The sequence below is a fragment of the Chiloscyllium plagiosum genome, unplaced genomic scaffold, assembly GCF_037043375.1.
Source record: "Chiloscyllium plagiosum isolate Xiang-an unplaced genomic scaffold, Cpla_swu_hap1 HiC_scaffold_10, whole genome shotgun sequence".
NCBI classification, from domain to species: domain Eukaryota; kingdom Metazoa; phylum Chordata; class Chondrichthyes; order Orectolobiformes; family Hemiscylliidae; genus Chiloscyllium; species Chiloscyllium plagiosum.
The window spans coordinates 83,460,096-83,483,365 of NW_028270148.1; the positions used below are offsets into that span (position 1 = coordinate 83,460,096).

The 23,270-nt window shown below is 45.2% G+C and overlaps 1 protein-coding gene across 9 annotated transcripts in view; it reads right to left on the minus strand.

Annotated features, from left to right (window-relative positions):
• The window catches only part of senp6a (SUMO specific peptidase 6a), a 169,613-nt gene that overhangs the window by 121,458 nt on the left and 24,885 nt on the right, over positions 1 to 23,270 (minus strand). For 6 of the 9 annotated variants that reach the window (XR_015758485.1, XM_043696247.2, XM_087991503.1 and 3 more), the window contains exon 2: positions 12,762 to 12,861. Coding sequence is in view for 5 of the 9 variants with exons in the window: in XM_043696247.2 (XP_043552182.2) it covers positions 12,762 to 12,861 (100 nt within the window). In the remaining 4 variants the exon portion in view is untranslated. Of the gene's footprint in view, positions 1 to 12,761; positions 12,862 to 23,270 lie in introns of those variants that run through there. The other 3 variants (XM_043696249.2, XM_087991504.1, XM_043696250.2) reach the window with 3 other exon arrangements.

Genomic DNA, 23,270 nt, shown 5'->3' on the forward strand with positions numbered 1-23,270 from the left:
TCTCATTTTTGAAGATTTCCCATTTTCCACTTGTCCTTTTACCTGTGAACATCTGCCCCCAATCAGCTTTTGAAAGTTCTTGCCTAATACTTTCAAAATTAGCCTTCCTCCATTTTAGAACTTCAACTTTTAGATCTGGTCTATTCTTTTCCATCACTATTTTAAAACTAATAGAATTATGATGAATGGCCCTAAACTGCTCCCCCACTGACACCTCAGTAACCTGCCCTGTCTTATTTCCCAAGAGTAGGTGAAGTTTTGCACCTTCTCTGGCAGGTACATCCACATACTGAATCAGAAAATGTTCTTGTACACATTTAAATTCTTCTTCATCTCAACCTTGAACGCTATGGCAGTCGTAGTCTATGTTTGGAAAGTTAAAATTGGTCCTCCAAGCCTACGCCAATCCATATCCTCCATCTATATCTATTTTCTTAGGGTCTGTATCCCTTTGCTTCCTGCCCATTCATGGATCTGTCTAGATACATCTTAAACTACGCTATCGTTCCCGCCCCTACTAACAACCTCTGCGTGAAGAACTTTCCACATATATCTCCCCTAAACTTTTCTCCTCTCACTTTAGAACTCATAACCCCAAGTGAATGAGTGCTCCACTCGGGGGAAAAAAAAGTTTCTTGTCATCCATCCTGCCTACCCCTCTCATGATTTTATAGGCCTCAATCAGGTTCCCCCCCACCCCCAACGAAAATAATCCTAATCTACTCAACCTCTCTTCACAGCTAGCACCCACCATACCAGGCAACATCCTGGTGAACCTCCTCTGCATCCTCTTCAAAGCATCCACATCCTTTTGGTAATGTGGCGACCAGAACTCTACACAGTCATCCAAATATGGCCAAACCAAAGTCTTATACAACTGTAACATGGGCTGCCAAGTCTTGTACTCAATACCTCGTCCAATGAAGGAAAGCATGCCGTATGCCTTCTTGACCACTCTATTGACCAGCGTTGCCACCCTCAGCGTACAATGCACCTGAATATCCAGATCACTCTGTACATCAATTTTCCCCAGGACTTTTATATTTATTATATAGTTCACTCTGGAATTGCATCTTCCAAACTGCATCACCTTACATTTGCCTGGATTGAACTCCAACTGCCATTTCTGTGCCCAATTCTCCAATCTCTCTCTCTCTCTCTTCTGCTGTATTCTCTGAAAGTCCCCTTCACTACCTGATACTCCACCAATCTGTGTGTCATCTGCAAACTTGCTAATGAGGAGAAAGTGAGGTCTGCAGATGCTGGAGATCAGAGATGGAAATGTGTTGCTGGAAAAGCGCAGCAGGTCAGGCAGCATCTAGGGAACAAGAGAATCGACGTTTCGGGCATTAGCCCTTCTTCAGGAAACTTGCTAATGAGGCAACCAAAACCTTCCTCCAAATCATTTATGCATATCACAAACAACAGTGGTCCCAGCACGGATCTCTGTGGGACACCACATCAGTCTCAGGTCTCCATTTTGAGAAGCTCCCTTCCACTATTATTGTCTCTTGTTGCCCAACCAGGTCTCTATCATCTAGCTCGAACACTCTGGACTCAGAGTCATAGAGATGTACAGCATGGAAACAGACCCTTCGGTCCAACCCGTCCATGCCGATCAGATATCCCAACCCAATCTAGTCCCACTTGCCAGCACCTGGCCCATATCCCTCCAAACCCTTCCTATTCATATCCCAATCCAAATGCCTCTGAAATGTTGCAATTGTACCAGCATCCACCACTTCCTCTGGCAGCTCATTCCATACATGTACCACCCTCTGCGTGAAAAAGTTGCCCCTTAGGTCTCTTTTATATCTTTCCCCTCTCACCCTAAACCTATGCCCTCTAGTTCTGGACTCCCCGATCCCAGGGAAAAGACTTTGTCTATTTATCCTATCCATGCCCCTCATGATTTTGTAAACCTCTATAAGGTCACCCCTCAGCCTCTGATGCTCCAGGGAAAACAGCCCCAGCCTGTTCAGCCTTTCCTTGTAAATCTTTTCTGAACCCTTTCAAGTTTCACAACATCTTTCTGATAGGAAGGAGAACAGAATTGCACGCAATATTCCAACAGTGGCCTAATCAATGTCCTGTACAGCCGCAACATGACCTCCCAACTCCTGTACTCAATACTCTGATCAATAAAGGAAAGCATACCAAACGCCTTCTTCACTATTCTATCTATCTGCGACTCCACTTTCAAGGAGCTATGAACCTGCACTCCAAGGTCTCTTTGTTCAGCAACACTCCCTAGGACCTTACCATTAAGTGTACAAGTCCTGCTAAGATTTGCTTTCCCAAAATACAGCACCTCGCATTTATCTGAATTAAACTCCATCTTCAAAGTTTGTGCGAAGATTTGTAGCTTGGATGCTCGTTGTTGTGGTTCTGTTCGCCGAGCTGCAAGTTTTTGTTGCAAACGTTTCGTCCCCTGGCTAGGCGACATCATCAGTGCTTGGGAGCCTCCTGCGAAGCACTTCTTTGATGTTTCCTCCGGTGTTTATAGTGGTCTGTCCCTGCCGCTTCCGGTTGTCAGTTTTAAACTCCATCTGCCACTTCTCAGCCCATTGGCCCATCTGGTCCAGATCCTGTTGTAATCTGAGGTAACCCTCTTCGCTGTCCACTACACCTCCATCTGCAAACTTACTAACTGTACCTCTTATGCTCGCATCCAAATCATTTATGTAAATGACAAAAAGTAGAGGGCCCAGCACCGATCCTTGTGGCACTCCACTGGTCACAGGCCTCCAGTCTGAAAAACAACCCTCCTCCACCACCCTTTGTCCCCATCTTTTAGCCAGTCTGTATCCAAATGGCTAGTTCTCCCTGTATTCCATGAGATCTAACCTTGCTAATCAGTCTCCCATGGGGAACCTTGTCGAACGCCTTACTGAAGTTCACATAGATCACATTTACTGCCCTGTCCTCATCTACCTTCTTTGTTACTTTTTCAAAAAATTCAATCAAGTTTGTGAGACATGATTTCCCACGCACAAAACCATGTTGACTATCCCGAATCAGTCCTTGCCTTTCCAAATACATGTACATCCTGTCCCTCAGGATTCCCTCCAACAACTTGCCCACCACCGAGGTCAGGCTCACCGGTCTATAGTTCCCTGGCTTGTCTTTACCACCCTTCCTAAACAGTGGTACCACATTTGCCAACCTCCAGTCTTCCGGCACCTCACCTGTGACTATCGATGATACAAATATCTCAGCAAGAGGCCCAGTAATCACTTCTCTAGCTTCCCATAGAGTTCTCGGGTATACCTTATCATGTCCTGGGGATTTATCCACCTTTAACCCCATGTGTCTCCACCTTTTTCATCAACCTACCATGGGGAACTTCATCATTCATCTTACTAAAGTCCATGTATATGACATCTACATCCTTTCCCTCAATCAACTTTGTTACCTCTTCAAAGAATTCTATTAGATTTGTAAAGCATGACCTTCCCTGCACAAAACCATGCTGCCTATCACGGGGAAGCCCATTTTCTTCCAAATGGGTATATATCCTATTCCTTAGTATATTCTGCAGTAGCTTCTCTACTCCTGGCATCAGGCTCACAGGATTATCCCTGCTACCCTTCTTAAACAAGTTTACAACTTTAGCAATTCTCCAGTCCCCTGTTTTCAAGGATGCTGCAAAGATATCTGTTAAAGCCTCAGCTACTTCCTCTCACTTCCTTCAGCAACCTGGAATAGATCTGATCTAGACCTAGGGACTTGTCCACCTTAATACCTTTTAGAATACACAACACTTCCTCCCTCCTTGAGCTGACTTGAACTAGAGTAATCAAACACCTATCCCGAACCTCAACATCCGCCTTGTCCCTCCGCCTCTGAATACCAATGCAAAGTTTTCATTAAGAATCTCACCCATTTTCTCTGACTCCATGCATATCTTACCTCCTTGGTCCTTCTGTGGGTCAACCCTTTCTCTAGTTACCCTCTTGTTCCTTATATATGATAAAAGGCTTTGGGTTTTCTTTAACCCTGGACAGCGAAGATTATCTCAGAGTGCAATCGGATCTTGATCAGAAGGGCCAATAGGCTGAGGAGTGACAGATGGAGTTTAATTTAGATAAATGAGAGGTGCAGCATTTTGGAAAAGCATATGAGCGCAAGACTTATACACTTAATGGTAAGGTCCTGGGAAGTGTTGCGGAACAAAGAGACCTTAGAGTGCAGGTTCATAGTTCTTTGAAAGTAGAGTCACAGGTAGATAGGATAGTGAAGAAGGCATTTTGTATGCTTTCTTCTATTGAGTATAGGAGTTGGGTGATCATGTTGCGGCTATACAGGACATTGGTTAGACATTGTTGGAATACTGCATGCAATTCTGATCTCCTTCCTATCGGAAAGATGTTGTCAAACTTGAAAGGGTTCAGAAAAGATTTACAAGGACGTTGCCAGGGTTGGAGGATTTGAGCTATAGGGAGAGGTTGAATAGGCTAGGGCTGTTTTCCCTGGAGTGTCGGAGGCTGAGGGGTGACCTCAGAGTTTTATAAAATGACGAGAGGCACGGATAGGATAAATGGACAAGGTATTTTCCCTGGGATAGAGGAGACCAGAACTAGAGGGCATAGAGGGGAAAGATAGTAAAGGGACCTAAGGGGCAACTTTTTAACAGAGTGTGGTGCATGTATGGAATGAGCTGCCAAAGGAAGTGGAGGAGGCTGGTACAATTACAGCATTTAAAAGGCATCTGGACAGGTACATGAATAGGAATGGTTTAGAGGGATAATGGCAAAGTGCTGGCAAATGGGACTAGATTATGTTTGGATATCTGGTCGGTATGGACGAGTTGGATTGAAGGATCTGTTTCTGTGCTATAATCTCTGTGACTGTAATTCATCTAACCTGCACATGATTGGTCCATGGGGAGAAACAGCAGAAACCCACGCAGAGAGGGAGAGCATGCAAACTCCACTCAACCAGTCCGTCAGGGCTGAAATCAAACCAGGGTCCCTGGTGAGGTGAGTCAGCAGTGCTGATCATGAGCCATCATGCTGCTCAGTCTTTCTGATTACCTGCTACACCTGTGCTATCTTTGTTTCTTGCACAAGTACCTCCAAGTCCTTTTCTGATGCTTCATTTTGCAGTTTCTCTCCATTTAAAATCATACAGTTCTTTTGTTCTCCCTTCCAAAATCAATGTCACTTTTTCCCCAACATTACATTCACCATTTTTTGCCAGCTTACTTAACCATCAATATCTCTCTAAACTGTTTGTATCCCTCTTGAATTCTGCCTTTCCACCATTTTTTGTGTCATTTGTAAATCTCCCTACAGTACATTCACTTCCTTTCTCCAAATTATGAATTTTTTTGTATGCAGTTGCGATCCCTGTGGTTACAAGCTGCAAACCTGAAAAAGAACCCCTTATCCCACTCACTCTTTCCTGACCAATTCTCTCCCCACAGCAACAAAGTACCCCCAACACTATGGGCTCTTAACTTGTGACCTAACCTTTTACAAGGTACTTTGTCGATGCCTTCTGCAAGTCTAAATACAACACATCTACTGGCTCTCCTCAATCTACTCTGGTTGAGACTTCCTTGAAAAATTCTAAAATAGACACAATTTCCCTTTCATGAAGACATGCTAACTCTGCTTTATTAGACTATGATTTTCCAAATGTTCTGCAATTACGTATGACTGATTGCAACACATTTTCAACAACAGTTACTAGGCTATTCAGCCTATTTTTGCTTCCCTTCCTTTTTGAATAGGGGTGTCACTTTATAATTTTCCATTATCTGGTCTTTCTCCAGAATCCAAAGATTTTTGGAAAATTATAACCAATGCATCTCATTATCTCTAAAGCTACCTCTTTCTTCAAGGCCAGGAGACTCAACTGCTTTTAGCCCCATTATTGCGTCCAATACAATTTCTTTAGTGATAGTTATGGCACTCAAGTACTGTCCTATATCTTTTTGTATTAAAGGGATGTTTGAAATATCGACCATAAAGGCTGATGTAAATTATCTGTTTAATGCCGCTGCCATTTCCTTTTTGAGATTTTTTAGATTAGATTAGATTACTTACAGTGTGGAAACAGGTCCTTCGGCCCAACACGTCCACACCGCCCCGTCGAAGCGCAACCCACCCATGCCCCTACATCTACCCCTTACCTAACACTACGGGCAATTTAGCATGGCCAATTCACCTGACCTGCACATCTTTGGACTGTGGGAGGAAACCGGAGCACCCGGAGGAAACCCACGCAGACACGGGGAGAATGTGCAAACTCCACACAGTCAGTCGCCTGAGGCGGGAATTGAACCCGGGTCTCTGGCGCTGTGAGGCAGCAGTGCTAACCACTGTGCCACCGTGCCGCCCACAAAACTGTTCCCCAAAACTGACTACCCAGATTCATTTTCTAAGGGGCCTATATTCATTTTGACCCCTCTTTTCCTTTTCATATATTTAAAGCAGCTCTTATTAGGAGTTTTCATATTCCTTGCTAGTTTGCCCTCAAAGTTTAATCTCTCTCTTTCTCTTATTGTTCTCCTTTTAGTCTTCCTTTGCCAGATTCGGAATTTATCCCGGTCTTCAACTTTGGCCTCTTTATATGCTTTTCTTTCAACAAAATACTCTCCTTTACTTCCTTGGTTAACCAAATTAGTTTATCCCCCTTTTGGAATCTTTCCTCCTTGCTGGTATGTATTTCTGCTGAGTCATGAATTACCTCCCTAAACATCTGCCATTGTTTGCTTACTATCATTCCTGCTAATAGACAATAGGTGCAGGAGTAGGCCATTCTGCCCTTCAAGCCTGCACCGCCATTCAATATGATCACGGCTGATCATGCTTAATCAGTATCCCATGGCTGATCATCCTTAATCCATAACCCTTGATTCCACAATCCTGGAGAGCTCTATCCAACTCTTTCTTAAATGAATCCAGAGACTCGGCCTCCACTGCCCTCTGGGGCAGAGCATTCCACACAGCCACCACTCTCTGGGTGAAGAAGTTTCTCCTCATCTCGGTCCTAAATGGTGTATCCCGTATTTTTAAGCTGTGTCCTCTGGTTCTGCACTCACCAATCAGCGGAAACATGTTTCCTGCCTCCACAGTGTCCAATCCTTTAATAATCTTACATGTCTCAATCAGATCCCCACTCAGTCTTCTAAACTCAAGGGTATACAAGCCCAGACGCTCCAGTCTTTCAGTGTAAGGTAATCCTCGTGAACCTATGCTGCACTCCCTGAATAGTCAGAATGTCTTTCCTCAAATTTGGAGACCAGAACTGCACACAGTACACCAGCGTGGTCTCACCAGGGCCCTGTACAGCTGCAAAAGAACCTCTTTGCTTCTATACTCAATCTCTCTTGTTATGAAGGCCAGCATGCTACTAGCTTTCTTCACTACCTGCTGTACCTGCATGCTTACCTTCATTGACTGGTGTACAAGAACACCCAGATCTCTCTGTACTGCCCCTTTACCTAAATTGATTCCATTTGGGTAGTAATCTGCCTTCCTGTTCTTGCCACCAAAGTGGATAACCATACATTTATCCACATTAAACTGCATCTGCCATGCATCTGACCACTCACCTAACCTGCCCAGGTCACCCTGTAATCTCCTAACATCCTCATCACATTTCACCCTGCCACCCAGCTTAGTATCATCAGCAGTTTTGCTAATGTTATTGCTAATACCATCTTCTATATCATTAACATATATTGTAAAAAGCTGCGGTCCAGCACTGATCCCTGCTGTACCCCACTGGTCACTGTCTGCCATTCCGAAATGGAGGCGTTTATCACTACTCTTTGTTTCCTATCAGCCAACCAACTTTCAATCCAAGTTAGTACTTTGCCCCCAATGCCATGCGCCCTAATCTTGGTCACTAACCTCCTATGTGGGACTTTATCAAAAGCTTTCTGAAAGTCCAGGTACACTACATCGACTGGATCTCTCTCGTCCATCTTCAGAGTTACATCCTCAAAAAATTCCAGAAGATTAGTCAAGCATGATTTCCCCTCCATAAATCCATGCTGACTCTGACCAATCCTGTTACTACTATCCAGATGTGTCGTAATTTCATCCTTTATAATAGACTCCAGCATCTTTCCCACCACTGAGGTCAGACTAACTGGTCTATAATTTCCTGTTTTCTCTCTCCCACCTTTCTTAAAAAGTGGTACAACATTAGCCACCCTCCAATCCGCAGGAACTGATCCCGAATCTATCGAACTCTGGAAAATGATCACCAACGCATCCACGATTTCTCGAGCCACCTCCTTCAGTACCCTGGGATGTAGACCATCAGACCCAGGGGACTTATCAACCTTCAGACCTAACAGTCTCTCCAACATCAATTCCTGGCAAATATAAATTCCTTTCAGTTCAGATCCTTCAGCCATTGTTACCTCAGGGAGATTGCTTGCGTCTTCCCCAGTGAACACAGATCTGAAGTACCAATTCAATTCTTCTGCCATTTCTTTGTTCCCCGTAATATATTCCCCTGTTTCTGTCTTCAAGGGCCCAATTTTAGTCTTAACAATTTTTTTGCCTTTCACATATCTAAAAAAACTTTTACTATCCTCCTTTATATTATTGGCCAGTTTACCTTCATACCTCATTTTTTCTCTGCGTATTTCCTTCTTAGTAATCCTCTGTTGTTCTTTAAAAGCTTCCCAGTACTCCGTTTTCCCACTCATCTTTGCTAGGTTATACTTTTTCTCTTTCAACTTTATAGGTTTCTTTACTTCCCTCATCAGCCATGGCCAACCATGCCTCCTCCTAGGATCTTTCTTCCTTTTTGGAATGAACTGATCCTGCATCTTCTGCATTATACACAGAAATATCTGACATTGTTCCTCCACTGTCACCCCTGCTAAAGTATTGCACCATTGAACTTTGCCCAGCTCCTCCCTCATAGCTCCATAGTTCCCTTTATTCAACAGAAATATTGTCACTTCCGATTGTACCCTCTCCCTCTCAAATTGCAGATTGAAGCTTATTGTATTATGGTCACTACTTTCCAATGGCGCCTTCACTTCAAGGTCCCTGATCAATTCTGGTTTGTTGCACAATACCAGATCCAGAATTGCCTTCTCCCTGGTAGGCTCCAGCACCAGCTGTTCTAAGAATCCATCTCGGAGGCACTCCACAAAGTCTCTTTCTTGAGGTCCAATACCATCCCGATTCTCCCAGTCTACCTGCATGTTGAAATCCACCATAACAACTGTAGTAACATCTTTGCGACAGGCCAATTTCAGCTCCTGATTTAACTTACATCCGACATCCAGACTACTGTTTGGGGGCCTGTAGATGACTCCCAAGAGGGTCTTTTTACCCTTAGAATTTCTCAGCTCTATCCACACTGACTCTACATCCCCTGATTCTATGTCCCCCGCGCAAGGGACTGAATATCATCCCTTACCAACAGTGCCACCCCACCCCCTCTGCCCGTCAGTCTGTTCACTTTAGCTAACTCTATACTCATTTCAGTATAATTCCCTTCATTTAAAGAAAACACAGCTGCTCTGATGCAATTTCTCATTGTTGAAATGAGTATTAAATTTTATTATGTTTCCCATTTATTAAACCTGCCTCAAATCCCAATACCTAATCCAAAATAGCCTATTGTCTGGGTGGCTCCATGACATCTCCAGTGGACCATGATTTGGTTGTTGTAGCTACTCTTTCCAATTTGATTAACCCAATCAACATGAAGATTAAATCATCTGTTAATGTTATTAAAAAGCAATAGTTACAGAGTTGAGTCTGCATCAGAAAAATCAATGGAAATTGGTGGCAAAATTGCTTGCAGGTGCACTGCACAATCACGTCTTCGAAAGTTTATACTGAGGTATGTGACAATGCTGTCACTTTAAAAAGATTATTTTGTCCATGGTTTTTTTCAAAGAGAGGACCTAAAAGAAGACGTGCCGAAGAGTCTACTTCAACAACAGAAGGGGAGTGGCCAGTTTTCCCAGTTCAGGGTTTTTCCAGTTTGTTATTAGCACTAGATGTTGGAGTCCAGAAACACTGCAAGCTTCAGTAAAGGATTCCTTGACCTTCTCTAAAATCTCTCTATGGGTGTTGTTCCCTTCTGCCTGCAAGAATCAGTGTATGAATTTACCTTTTTGCCAAAGGGTGTGTTTATGGGATTTTACTGCACTAGAACAGTAAATCAGTAATAGTTGCTATATCGAAATGGCATTTCTCACCAACATAAAATTCAGCTGTTAATGGGATATTATAAAAACAATCAAGATATGAAAAATGCAATTAGCTAAAACTTGACCTTCCCTTGGGAAATAAGGCAAAGCAAGCAACTGAAGTGTTAGTAGAGGAACATTGTGAGACTAGAGACCATAATTCTATTAGCTTTAAAATAGTTATGAAAAAGGATAACATTTCCATAAATGTTCTCATTGGAGTAAGGCAAAGTTTAATGGTATGAGACAAGAACTTTCAAAAGTTGTTTGGAATAGATTGTCTACAGGTAAAAGAATGTCTGACAACTGGGAAACTTTCAAAAGTGTTAATACAAGAGTTCAGAGGCATTATGTTCCTGTTAGAGTGAGGGGCAAGGCGAATAAAAATGGGGAACATGGATGAATAAAGATATTGAGGTTCTAGTTGAGAGTAAGAAAGAGCCATATATTAAATATAGACAATTGGGATTAAATGAACCTCTTGAAGAATATAAAGAGTGTAGGGGCATTCTTAAGAGGGAAATCAAGAAGGCAAAGAGGAGATATGAGATAGTCTTGGCAAATAAGGTTAAAGATAATCCAGAAGAGATTCTATACATGCATTAAGAGCAACAAAAGAGTCTGTTACCATGCTGTACATCTCTATGGCTCTATAACAGAGAGAATAGGGCCCCTTAAAGATAAACAAGGTCAACTATGCATTGAACCTCAGATGATGGGATACATACTAAATTAATTTTCATGTCTCTGTTTTTACTGTGGAAAAAGAAATGAAGGCTAGGAAACTCAGGGAAATAAATATTGATGTTTATAAAACAGTTCACTTTACAGACTTCATGCTGCGGGTCTTAGAAAAACAAAAGTTGAATAAATCGCCAGGACCTAATTGGGTGTGTCCCAGGATGCTGTGGGAAGTTAGGGAAGAAATTTCAATGCCCTGAAGAAATATTTGTATCATCTATAACCACGAGGTGCTGGAGCAGTGAAGGGTGGCTAATATTGTGCCTTTATCTAAGAAGGACTATAAGGAGAAGCCTGGGAACTATAGACCTGTGAGTTTGATGTCTGAAAGATAGGATTTACATCCATTCAGAGAGGCAAGAACTGATTTGGGATAGACAGTATGGTTTTTGAACAATGGAAATTGTGTCTCACAAACTTGATTGAGTTTTTTTGAGGAAGTAACCAAAAAGATTGAGGAGAACAGAATGGTAGACATTGCTAACATAGACTTTAGCATGTGGAACCTTGTCAAACGCTTTATGAAATAACTGCATAAACGCCAGTATCCCATCACCAGGCTAGTAGTTATACGTGCAATATATGGGCTCAGAGTCAGTCCCATGAATTAGGAGACTCGCTGAATCTCCCATTTATATCTGTCAGCCCAGGCACTGATTGGCCAAAGTTAACAACACCAATCAAGGGTCTCAGTCAGTGAGATCCACCTATTCCTCATTCCAAAATTATAGTAGACTAATTAAATAAAGTTATATATCATGGAATTAAGGAAGAGCTTGCCAACTGGATACAAAATTGACTTGAAGGTAGGATACAGAGGATTGGTTTTGAGACTCTGTATACAGAGGGTTGGTTTTTAGACTGGAGGCCTATGAGAAGCAGCATTCCACTTTTGTTTGTCATTTATATAAACAATTTGGATAGGAGTATAGGAGGCATTGTTAATAAGTTTGCGGATGACACCAAAATTGGTGGTAAAGTGAACAGTAAAGAAGGTTGCCAAAGATTGCAAAGATCTCTTGATCAATTGGGTCAATGGGCTGAAGAGGGTAGTTGGAGTTTAATTTGACAGATTTATGGTGGGGCCTGGGTAGTGTTGCAGAACAAAGAGAGAGCTAGGAGTTCAGGTACATAATTCTTTGAGATTTGCATCTCAGTTAGACAGGGCAGTTAAGCTGGCATTTAGCATGCTTGCCTTTGTTGTTCAGACCTTGGAATATACGAGTTGGGATATCATATTGAGGTTATACTGGAGGTGAAGCCTCTTCTGGAGTACTGTGTACAATTCTATAGACCTGCTATAGAAAGGATATCATTATATTGGAGAGGGTTCAGCAATGATTTACAAGGACGTTGCTGGGAATGGGAAGTTTGAGTTATAAAATTAGGCTCAGACTTTTTTCACTAGAGCACAGGAAGTTGAGTAGTGACTTTACAGAGATTTATAAAATCATGAGGGGCATAGACAAGGTATAGAGTGAGTGGTCAAAATTAGGGGGCATATTTTTAAGGTGAAAAGAAACATTTTAAAAAAGGACAGGAGGGGAAACGTTTTTGTTTACACAGAGTGCTGTGGAATGAACTGTCAGACTAAGTGGTGGACACAGATACAGTTCCAATATTTAAAACGCATTTGGATAAGTACATGAATAGGAAAGATTTGGGGGGATATGGGCCAAACACAGGCAGGTGTGATTAATTTAGTCTGGGAACATGGTCAGCTTGGACCACTTGGACCGAAGAGTCTATTTCCATATTCTATGACTGTATTACTCTGTTTTCATGCAAGATTAAACATAAACCAGAAACCAGTTGTTCATAACTTGAACAATCTCCTTACTTCTTTTCTGTATTCACAGCAGAGTCTTCTTTCTTTACCTCTTCACAGCTCCACTTACTTTTAAAGCCACAATCACTTTGAGCTGTTGATCTATCCAAAGCTGAAACAAAATCAGAAAGAGTTCAGATGGAAAATAGACAAGTAACTACTTCCTTTCTCTTTAATATGCAAGGATGCTTAGCTAGAAAACACTATTTTGCGACATTAAATTTAGTTGTAAATAGGTATGGAAATGTTCACTACAAGACCATAAGACAATGGAGCAGAATTAGGCTATTTGGCTCATTGCGTTTGCTCCACCACTCAGTCATGGCTGATATATTTGCCAATCTCATGCTCCTGCCTTCTTCCTGTAATCTTTGATCCCCTAATAATGGAGAACCTACCTTAAGTACACTTAATGATTTGATTTCCATAGCATTCTGTGGTAATGAATCCCACGGATTCACCAACCTCCAGCTGAAGAAACTCCTCCTCACCTCAGTTCTGAAGAGTCATCCCTTTACTGAGGCTGTGCCCTCAGGTCCTAGTTTCTCCTACTAGTGGAAACATCTCCTCCATGTCTACTCTATCAGGGCTCTCAGTATTCCCTAAATTTCAATCAAACCCCTACTGAATTACGATTCTTAAGTCCCTATGTGCTCACACTTCACTGTGAACCAACTTGCATGCAACCAATCTGCATCAACTCAACCACTTCCTGACTGCATCGGAAATTCAGCTTAAGTTCAGCATCTTTACTGGCTGGTTCCATACTCCATTTGCACTTCTAGTTTGATCTATCCATGCCTAAGTTTAATCCACTCCTCTCCTATAAATTCCAAAGCCTGCCCCTCAAAACCTTGCCATCATCAAAAGAGATGACAGTCACAATCAACTGGCGATCTTTGAGTTTCCCACATTCACCGAATAATTGTTTCCTTGCCACATCTCCAAGCTTCATCAACAACTCAACAGTAACCATTCATACAGTCAGAGATGTGCAGCATGGAAACAGACCCTTTGGTCCAACCCATCCATGCTGACCAGATATCCCAACCCAATCTAGTCCCACCTGCCAGCACCCAGCCCATATCCCTCCAAACCCTTCCTATTCATATACCCATCCAAATGCCTTTTAAATATTGCAATTGTACCAGCCTCCACCACATTCCTGAAGAAGGGCTTATGCCCAAAACATCGATTCTCCTGCTCCTCGGATGCTGCTTGGCCTGCTGTGTTTTTTCAGCACCACATTTTTCAACATCCAGCATCTGCAGTCCTCACCTTCTCCACCACTTCCTCCGGCAGCTCATTCCATACACGTACCACCCTCTGCGTGAAAAAGTTGCCCGGTAGGTCTCTTTTATATCTTTCCTCTCTCACCCTAAACCTATGCCCTTTAGTTCTGAACTCCCCCATCCCATGGAAAAGACTTTGCCTATTTACCCTATCCATGCCCCTCATAATTTTGTAAACCTCTATAAAGGTCACCCCTCAGCCTCCAGGGAAAACAGCCCCAGCCTGTTCAGCCTTTCCCTGTAGCTCAAATCCTCCAACCCTGCCAACATCCTTGTAAATCCTTTCTGAACCCTTTCAAGTTTCACAACATCTTTCTGATAGGAAGGTGTGGTGAAAGGGTTAAAATTGTGTCCCAATATATGTGTGAATCTAACCGAAAATGGAAGGTGTCGCTTAGTCCCGTGTGAATCTTATTACACACCTTCCCGTGTGAATCTTCTTATCTGTATGTGACCAGAATGGAATGTGTTTTTCAGCCTTGCTCTGCTGTTCACATGAATGTTTAGATCTCGAAAAGAGTATAACAGCTGGAAAAGTCTCCAGTTCGGTAGAGTCTGCTCCGGGGTTGCGTTTAACCGCCGAGCGTGGGTTGTTGGCAACCGCTCTACGAGAACTGACGGCTCCCAGTTCCGGTAACACGTAGAGTGAGTATAAACCAGACCCGTTGTAAGTACGAGACCTGGTTGTGGCGACGCTGCGGGGAATAAAACACTTATATTCTAGCAGACTCGCCTCTTGGCTGTTTGTTCTGTGTCAGACTACTTTCCTGCGAGCCTGGTCCTTGACCTTGAGAATTTTTTAAAACATTTTGGCGTAGTCGGCAGGATCAATCGCAATTGAGGAAAGATTTTGATACAGAACAATGTTTTGGAAAAAGGCTAAGAAACCAGAGGAACAAACTGTGGAGGTCCCGACCGTCCTGGGATGGCATGGACCGTGGCATGGCGTGGCAGTTTGTTTGAGAAATGGTGGGGGGCGACCGGAGAACTGGGAGGCCGAGGGCGTAGGAACCCCAGGGTCGCTGCTGTCCACCCTTGAGAGGATCCCAGTCCTGCCGAAGAACCCCTTGCCTGGGGTACAGCGGAGGATGTGGGCCTGTGCGGCGGCTTGTAGACAACAGTCAGACAAGCGCCAAAAAGCTGAAGCAGAATTAGCCCTCCTGAAACATGAGCAGGGACTCAGTTCGGGAGATGCCTCTATGTTGAGGCAGGAAATTATGAAGTTAAAAGCTGAATTGACAGCATTAACTGAACTAGCAGGACGAACTATTATGTATCTGTCTGCTAAGAAACGGAAAGAGAAAAGGAAGGTCCCTCGAACCCCGGACCCAGTACAAGTACGGGCGTTTGTAGCCCAGTTAAATAACGGGGATCGGTGGGATATCGATCATTGGGATGGGAACATTTGGGGAGATTCAGATGATCAGTACGAAGAGGACCCACCCGTACTCCAAGCTAAACCAGTGGTTAGGAGAAAGCAGGTTCAGAGACGTCTCCCAGTGCAACGGGAGGTAATGTTAGATGAGGAAGGAAACCCTATACGGAATGAACAAGGGGAGGCAATTATGCATGAATTACCGCGGGCTCAGCCTCCTGCAGAATTCTCTGAATTAACGGAAGACTTCACTACCGATGAGGTGCTGTTTATCACCCAGAAAACCCGACGTAATCCTGGGGAGCCGTTAGAGCTATGGCTAATTCGGCTCCTCGAGGAAGGGGGGCAACAAGTGCAGGTAGACTATCAGGATGCTCCCAAGTTTGGTGGATTAGCAAAGGATGCTGCCATAGACCTGGGGTACCGCAGACAAGCCAAGGATATGGTAATAGATCGCAGTATGGGGACCTTATTTGGGATGTATGCCAGGGCAGTGGCCGAACAGTATCCCTTCCCGTCCGATTGGCCCCCCTTGGAAGGAACTTGGACAACAATTAAGGAAGGGGTTCAGAGGCTAACCCGTTTGTGTGTGCGGGATGCCCTGTTGCTGGGAGTGCTGGACGAGGTAGATAACACAAATGTTAGTAGACAGACTAGAGACCACCTAGTGAAGACTGCCCCCCCCCATTATAAACCACTGTTATTAACCATAATGTTGAGTGGACGGGGAGAAACCCTAGGAGATGCCCGTAGTATGATGAGGGAGATGGGTGGTTTGGGGGATTGGGGACCCACAACCCGTGCTTCTCAGGGGGGCACGGAGGGGCGTCGCCCTGAGGCTCGGGCAGGGGGAAAAGTAAACCCTAATCAAGGAAGTAACCAAGGCCCCTCACGGCGTGCTTTGTGGCAAGCTTTGATACGGGCGCAGGTCCCAGCATCGGAGATTGATGGCCTACCTACACCGGAATTAAAAGACTTATGCAGACGAAAGGGACTGAAGGTGTCCCGGGTAGAGACGGAGTCCCGACCCACTATGGAAGACCTAGTGGAATTACTAACACAAAAATGTCAGACACGGGGTCCGGTTGTTAATGAGCCTCGAAGGGGTAGAACTTCCACTTCCCAGCGGTGGGAATCCTCGGAGGACGAGGAGGAGGAGGAGGTACGGCCTCCCCTCCGAGAGTGTTATAAAGTGGATAGGCGTGGCCGGAAACCTAGTAAGAAAGGCAAGAACAAAGAAGGGCGAGGCAAACGTCTTTACCCAGTGCTGTCTGGGGAAGATGAATGGGAGGAACAATAGGAATCGGGCCAAGCCCCAAGGGTTTGCCCACGAACGAGCCAATGGTCAGCAGACGACATTCGACCTCATGTATCATTGACTATCTATTGGCGCAAATCCGTCCAAACCGTTATGGCTCTAGTGGACACAGGGGCGGAGGCCACCTTAATCTATGGGACGCCCCATAAGTTTAAAGGAACCCCAGTCACGCTGGTTGGGCTGGGAGGTAATCTGATTGAAGGAAAAACAGTACAATTGCCCCTAAAGATAGGTACAATGCCCATTAAAACTTATTCAATTATCATTACACCAGTTAGAGAATGGATCCTGGGAATGGACATTCTGGCCGGTTTAACACTTCACCTCCAACAAGGGAAGTTTGAATTTGGAATCACGAAAATGGCTTTGCGCTGTAGGACGGTGTTAGTGGGAAAGGTTAAAATGGACCCCTTCCCCATCCCGATCGCCGATCGCGTAATAAGTCTTAGACAGTATAGGATTCCCGGCGGACATAAAGAAATATCCGCCACAATTAAGGATTATTTGGAAGCGGGAGTGCTTAGGACATGCACCACGGCGTGGAATAACCCCTTATGGCCCGTACATAAAGCCGATGAGTCATGGCGGATGACGGTAGATTATCGGCAACTAAACCGTCACACTCCGGCCTTGACGGCAGCGGTCCCGGATGCCGTCACTATTATAGGACGAATCCAACATCATCCAGGGGTGTGGTACGGAGTAATTGATTTGGCTAATGCCTTCTTCACAATTCCTATTCCCGAAGATATGCAGGAACAGTTCGCATTCACTTGGGAGGGTAGACAATTCACGTTCACGCGATTGCCCCAAGGATATCTGCATAGCCCTACTATCTGCCACCGGATAGTTGCAGAACACTTGGCTGCCTTTAAAGTGCCTGACGAAGTGATGATCTCGCACTATATTGACGATATGATGATACAGGGGACAAGTCAGAAGCAGGTTCAGGAATTGCTGGACCAACTGGTTCAACATATGCGAGGATATGGGTGGGAGATCAACCCAGCCAAAATCCAGGGTCCCTCACAAACGGTAAAATTCTTAGGAATCGTGTGGAACAAGGGGGAAAAGGGAAATCACTGCGAAAGCTAAAAATAAGATTCAGGTCTTTGCCGTCCCTCACACCCAGAAGGACGTGCAGCAATTTATTGGGTTATTCGGATTCTGGAGACAGCATATTCCCCATTTAGGACAAATTTTAAAACCTTTGTATCGAGTTACGAGGAAAAAGGCAGCATTCGAATGGACGGAGGTCCATCAAACTGCATTTGAAATGGCCAAGCAAGCGATACAGCAAGCTGTATCCTTGGGAAAGATACAGTCAGGACCTGTAGAACTGCAAGTCTCAGCACAGGGGGATTATGCCAATTGGAGCTTATGGCAAAAACAGGGAAGAACCCGTAAGCCATTGGGATTTTGGTCCCGAAAATTACCCCCGGCAGGGGAACGGTATACCCCCTTTGAGAAACAGTTATTAGCATGCTACTGGGGCTTGGTGGAAACCGAAGCCCTGACCATTGGACATGAAGTGATCATGAGAACAGCTATCCCTATTCTTCCGTGGGTACTTAGTGACCCCACTACCCACCGAATAGGAACTGCCCAAGAGAGCAGCATCATTAAATGGAAATGGTATGTGTCGGAGAGAGTGCGGACTGGACAGAAAGGAGTGTCAGTCCTACATGAGCAAGTGGCGGAGGCCCCTGAGGAAGGGGAAAAACGGTTTGAGGTGATTGAATACAAGGAATCACCCGTTAAGATGGGAAAACGGTATGATGAACTGACCCCGGATGAACAAGCCACGGCTTGGTTCGTAGATGGGTCAGCCCAATGGAAAGCGGGACAGCGTAGATGGAAAGCTGCCGCCTTTAACCCAAAACAAGGCACTACCCTAGAAGAATTAGGGGAGGGAAAAAGTAGTCAGTGGGCAGAATTAAAAGCAGTGCATATGGTAGTCATGCAAGCAGGGGTCATGGGAGTTTGTTTGTTCTCTGACTCGTGGTCAGTGGTTAACGGCATGACACAATGGATGCCAACTTGGCAGGCCAATCAGTGGATGATCCAGAATAGGGAAGTATGGGGTAAACAGTTATGGGAAGATATATGGGAGAAAGCTCAATACCTGGTCATAAACATCACCCACGTAGATGCCCATACATCTCGAAATGATGTGGAAGCTCTACATAACCGATATGTGGATGGTATCGTCCGAACCATGATTGTGCAAAGGGGCACCTCAGTGGACCTAGCTAGATGGGCACACCTTAAGGCTGGGCACTGGGGAGTGCAAGGAACCTTGCAATGGGCTCGAGACCGAGGAATAGATCTTATGGTAGATGATGTTAAGACTGCAGTAAACCAGTGTGAGCAGTGTCAACATCAGCGGCAGGGAGTGCCCCAACACATGATGGGACATATCCATCGGGGGGATGGTCCGGGACAGAGCTGGCAAATGGACTTTGTGGGTCCCTTACCCTCCTCACAAGGATGTAACCACATATGTACAGCTGTGGACACTATGTCTGGGGTTTTGGTAGCCCATCCCTGTCGTCACAACAATCAACAGGCTACCTTGCGATGTTTAGATTTGATTGAACAATTTTATGGATTGCCCATACAGGTCCAGAGTGACAATGGCTCCCATTTCACAGGAAGGGTGGTAAAGCAGTGGTGTCACGATAACCACGTGGAATGGGTTTATCATGTACCCTATCACCCACAAGCTGCGGGACTTATAGAACGAATGAATGGGCTTCTGAAGTCCTCACTACGAAAAGCAGGAGGTTGCAATGACTTAACAGGTTGGAAGAAGCAACTAATTTGGGTGGTGAAACAAATTAATAACCGCCCATTAGGAAATGGGGTAACACCCTTGAATAGGATGATACGAGTATGTGATACCCCAAAGACTCAGCCTATTAAAATGTGGAAATTCGCTGAGGAAGCTGATATTCCCGTAAGGGCCACGCCGGCTTCGGCTGGACTGGACCTACGAGCACTAACTGCCCAGACTTTGATCCAACAGAAACCTACGGTGATTAAGACCGGATTAGGATTGATTTGTCCCCTGGAACCTATGGGCATATCCTCCCGCGGTCGGGACTGTCACTAAAGGGGATTGATGTGATGGCAGGCGTAATTGACGCGGACTACCAAGGGGAGTTGGGGATGGTCCTGGTCAACATCACTGCTGAACCTTACGTGATACAGAAGGGGGACAGAATAGCGCAATTGGTCATTAAGCCATGTAACCTTACAACGGTGGAAGAGACGGGAGCTCCCGTTACGGTTACTGAGCGTGGGACGGGGGGATTTGGGTCTACTGACACTAAGGGGGCCAAGGTATGGGTGCGCCAGACGACCGGCCCCCCCAGGCCGGCCGAAATCATAGCACAGGGGAAGGACAGTCTGGTCACCATTATGTACCCCGGGGACCCGACCTGGGCAAACGTCCCGGCGAACCAGTGCTACTTACGTGAGACCTAAATAATGTTGTAATTGCTATGCACCCGCAGGCTGGCCCTCCGCCTTGAACATGGGGTGGTCATGGGGATTGCGACTCCTATTGGCGATGTTCGCGATCGGATGGCCACTCCAGGGCATCGGTATCACGGCCTGGATGCTGGTACCGGTCGCCCGCCATGAGGTGCGGTGGGAGGCCAGTAGCCAGCGACGGACGCAGGACAATTTTACATGTGAACCCGGTCAGCAGTGCGTTGTTCTGACTCTCACCAGCGACTGTCAATTGTACACGTGTGCACAGTGCTACATGCGCCGGGATGGGGAAAAATATGACATATCGTTCATACCGCCTAATTGCACCCTGGTGGTAAATGCCCAAGTCAAGACGTGTTTGTGGGACCGACGCACCCAGACATGCGGGACAACGGGGACTCATTGGAGCGTCACAGCTCGGGGGGAAGATCTGTGGCTGCGCAATGCCACCGATATTCGGAATCGTCATCGATTCATGTGGTTAATAATGATACTGCCCTCGACGAACGCCCCGTCTGAGGCGTTATTAAACCCCACGCGGGGCGGGCCAGCACCGAAGAGGGGTGCCACGGGGGGCGTGCGGTCGCATCGAACACAGTTGGCCCCTATTATGTCAACTTGTCAACAGATGGCCCGGGCGGTACTGCACACTGATGTTCATTGGCGGGTACAGTTGCCCCTCATACCAGAGTGTCATACCAAGAGGCGGCGACGAGCGTGGTACGACACCCTGCTGGGAGGCGCAGGAACTGTTATGGGTATCTCGAATGCCATTGACTCTGAGGTAACCCGTACTAAATTATCTAACACGGGACAGGCCACCTCACAAGGACTACATACTATTGGAAGGTGGATGCCATCCGTAATGATGACTCAAGGAGAGACAGCTGAAATAATGATACGATCTCTGCAATGGGAACTGGATGTCTGGGGTGCCACTCAGGAACTGTTTGAGAACATTACGGCTCAGTTAAATTGGACTGCCTGTCATATTCAAATGTTGCATGCTCAAATACAGAAAGAACGCTTTTTGCGTGTGGTAACATCCCCCAATGTACAAGCGTGGAGGGGAATATGGAATGTATCTGAGAAATTGTGGATGATAACCCATCCAGAACGAACATGGTGTAACGCAACTATGTGTAACGGATACTTTGTTACCATGAATGTAACCCACACTGTTACGGTCTGTCGATATTATGTATTACCAGTGATTACATCTTCTGGATATTATTTTCTGAAAACAGTGGTTTAGCCCAGATGCCAATATTACCTATGATCTGTCCGCTTGTGAACAGACTGATCAGGGGAAAACTTGCCTACTGATGGACAGGTATCGGGACCCTTGCTTGACTAAGGGAACGGCCCTGTGCGAATGGACTGTTGAAACTCCAAGGGACATGATGTGGCAGATTGGGCCACACACGCTCTGTGTGGCTACCAATAATCCACATCCTATGCTTCCCTCAGCACCGTTCTCGGGATGCCTCTCAAATGTCTATCAGTGGCACTGGCAGAATCAGACCTATTTGTTGACCACTTATAGCAGTGCTCGCCACTTTACCAAGGTGCAGTGGAAAGTGCTGATGAATCCTTGGAACATTTCCCTGGATCGGTTTAAGCGAGCATTGGACCGATCCGAGGAGCTTAAGCAGATATTACGAAAGCATCAAACCAATGTCACCAAGGTTACGGTGTCTACCTTTATACATGGACAGGAGGTAGTACATGCTGCCCGTGTAGTGGACGTGGAGTCAGCTCATCATTGGTGGGACATATTGAGTGGTATGTCCTCCACTGCGGGGACATTCCTGTTCCCACCCTTGTCGATCCTGGTAGCGGTCCTGGTGATTTTAACATGCTGTAATGTCCTGACTTGCTTGTATATTTGGCATGTACGTAGGCGCTTGTTAGAAAGAATACATATGGGCATAATGTAACACATGTATTGGGCCAAGCAGTGGAATGTGGTGTCTCCCAATACATGTGTGCTCATAATGTAACACATGTATTGGGCCAAGCAGTGGAATGTGGTGAAAGGGTTAAAATTGTGTCCCAATACATGTGTGAATCTAACCGAAAATGGAAGGTGTCGCTTAGTCCCGTGTGAATCTTATTACACACCTTCCCGTGTGAATCTTCTTATCTGTATGTGACCAGAATGGAATGTGTTTTTCAGCCTTGCTCTGCTGTTCACATGAATGTTTAGATCTCGAAAAGAGTATATCAGCTGGAAAAGTCTCCAGTTCGGTAGAGTCTGCTCCGGGGTTGCGTTTAACCGCCGAGCGTGGGTTGTTGGCAACCGCTCTACGAGAACTGACGGCTCCCAGTTCCGGTAACACGTAGAGTGAGTATAAACCAGACCCGTTGTAAGTACGAGACCTGGTTGTGGCGACGCTGCGGGGAATAAAACACTTATATTCTAGCAGACTCGCCTCTTGGCTGTTTGTTCTGTGTCAGACTACTTTCCTGCGAGCCTGGTCCTTGACCTTGAGAATTTTTTAAAACAGAAGGAGACCAGAATTGCACCAATATTTCAACAGCGGGCAAACCAATGTCCTGTACAGCTGCAACACGACATCCCAACTCCTGTACTCAGTACTCTGACCAATAAAAGAAAGCATATCAAACACCTTCTTCACTATCCTATCTACCTGCAACACCACTTTCAAGGAGCTATGAACCTGCACTCCTTGGGATAAGGCAGGAAAAGTGGAGTTGAGAAGTATCAGATCAACTAGGTAAAAACAATAACCGCAGATGCTGGAAAACAGATTCTGGATTAGTGGTGCTGGAAAAGCACAGCAGTTCAGACAGCATCCAAGGAGCTGCCTGAACTGCTGTGCTTTTCCAGCACCACTAATCCAGAATTATCAGATCAGCCAAGATCTCACAAAGTGAGAGTGAACTCAATGGACTGAAAGACTAATTTCTGCTCCTACTTCTTACAGTCTAAAATACCACAGATGCTGTAAATTTGACACATAAATCGGAAGTGGTGGGGAAACTGACCAATTAAACTTTTAATCTCTTTCAGG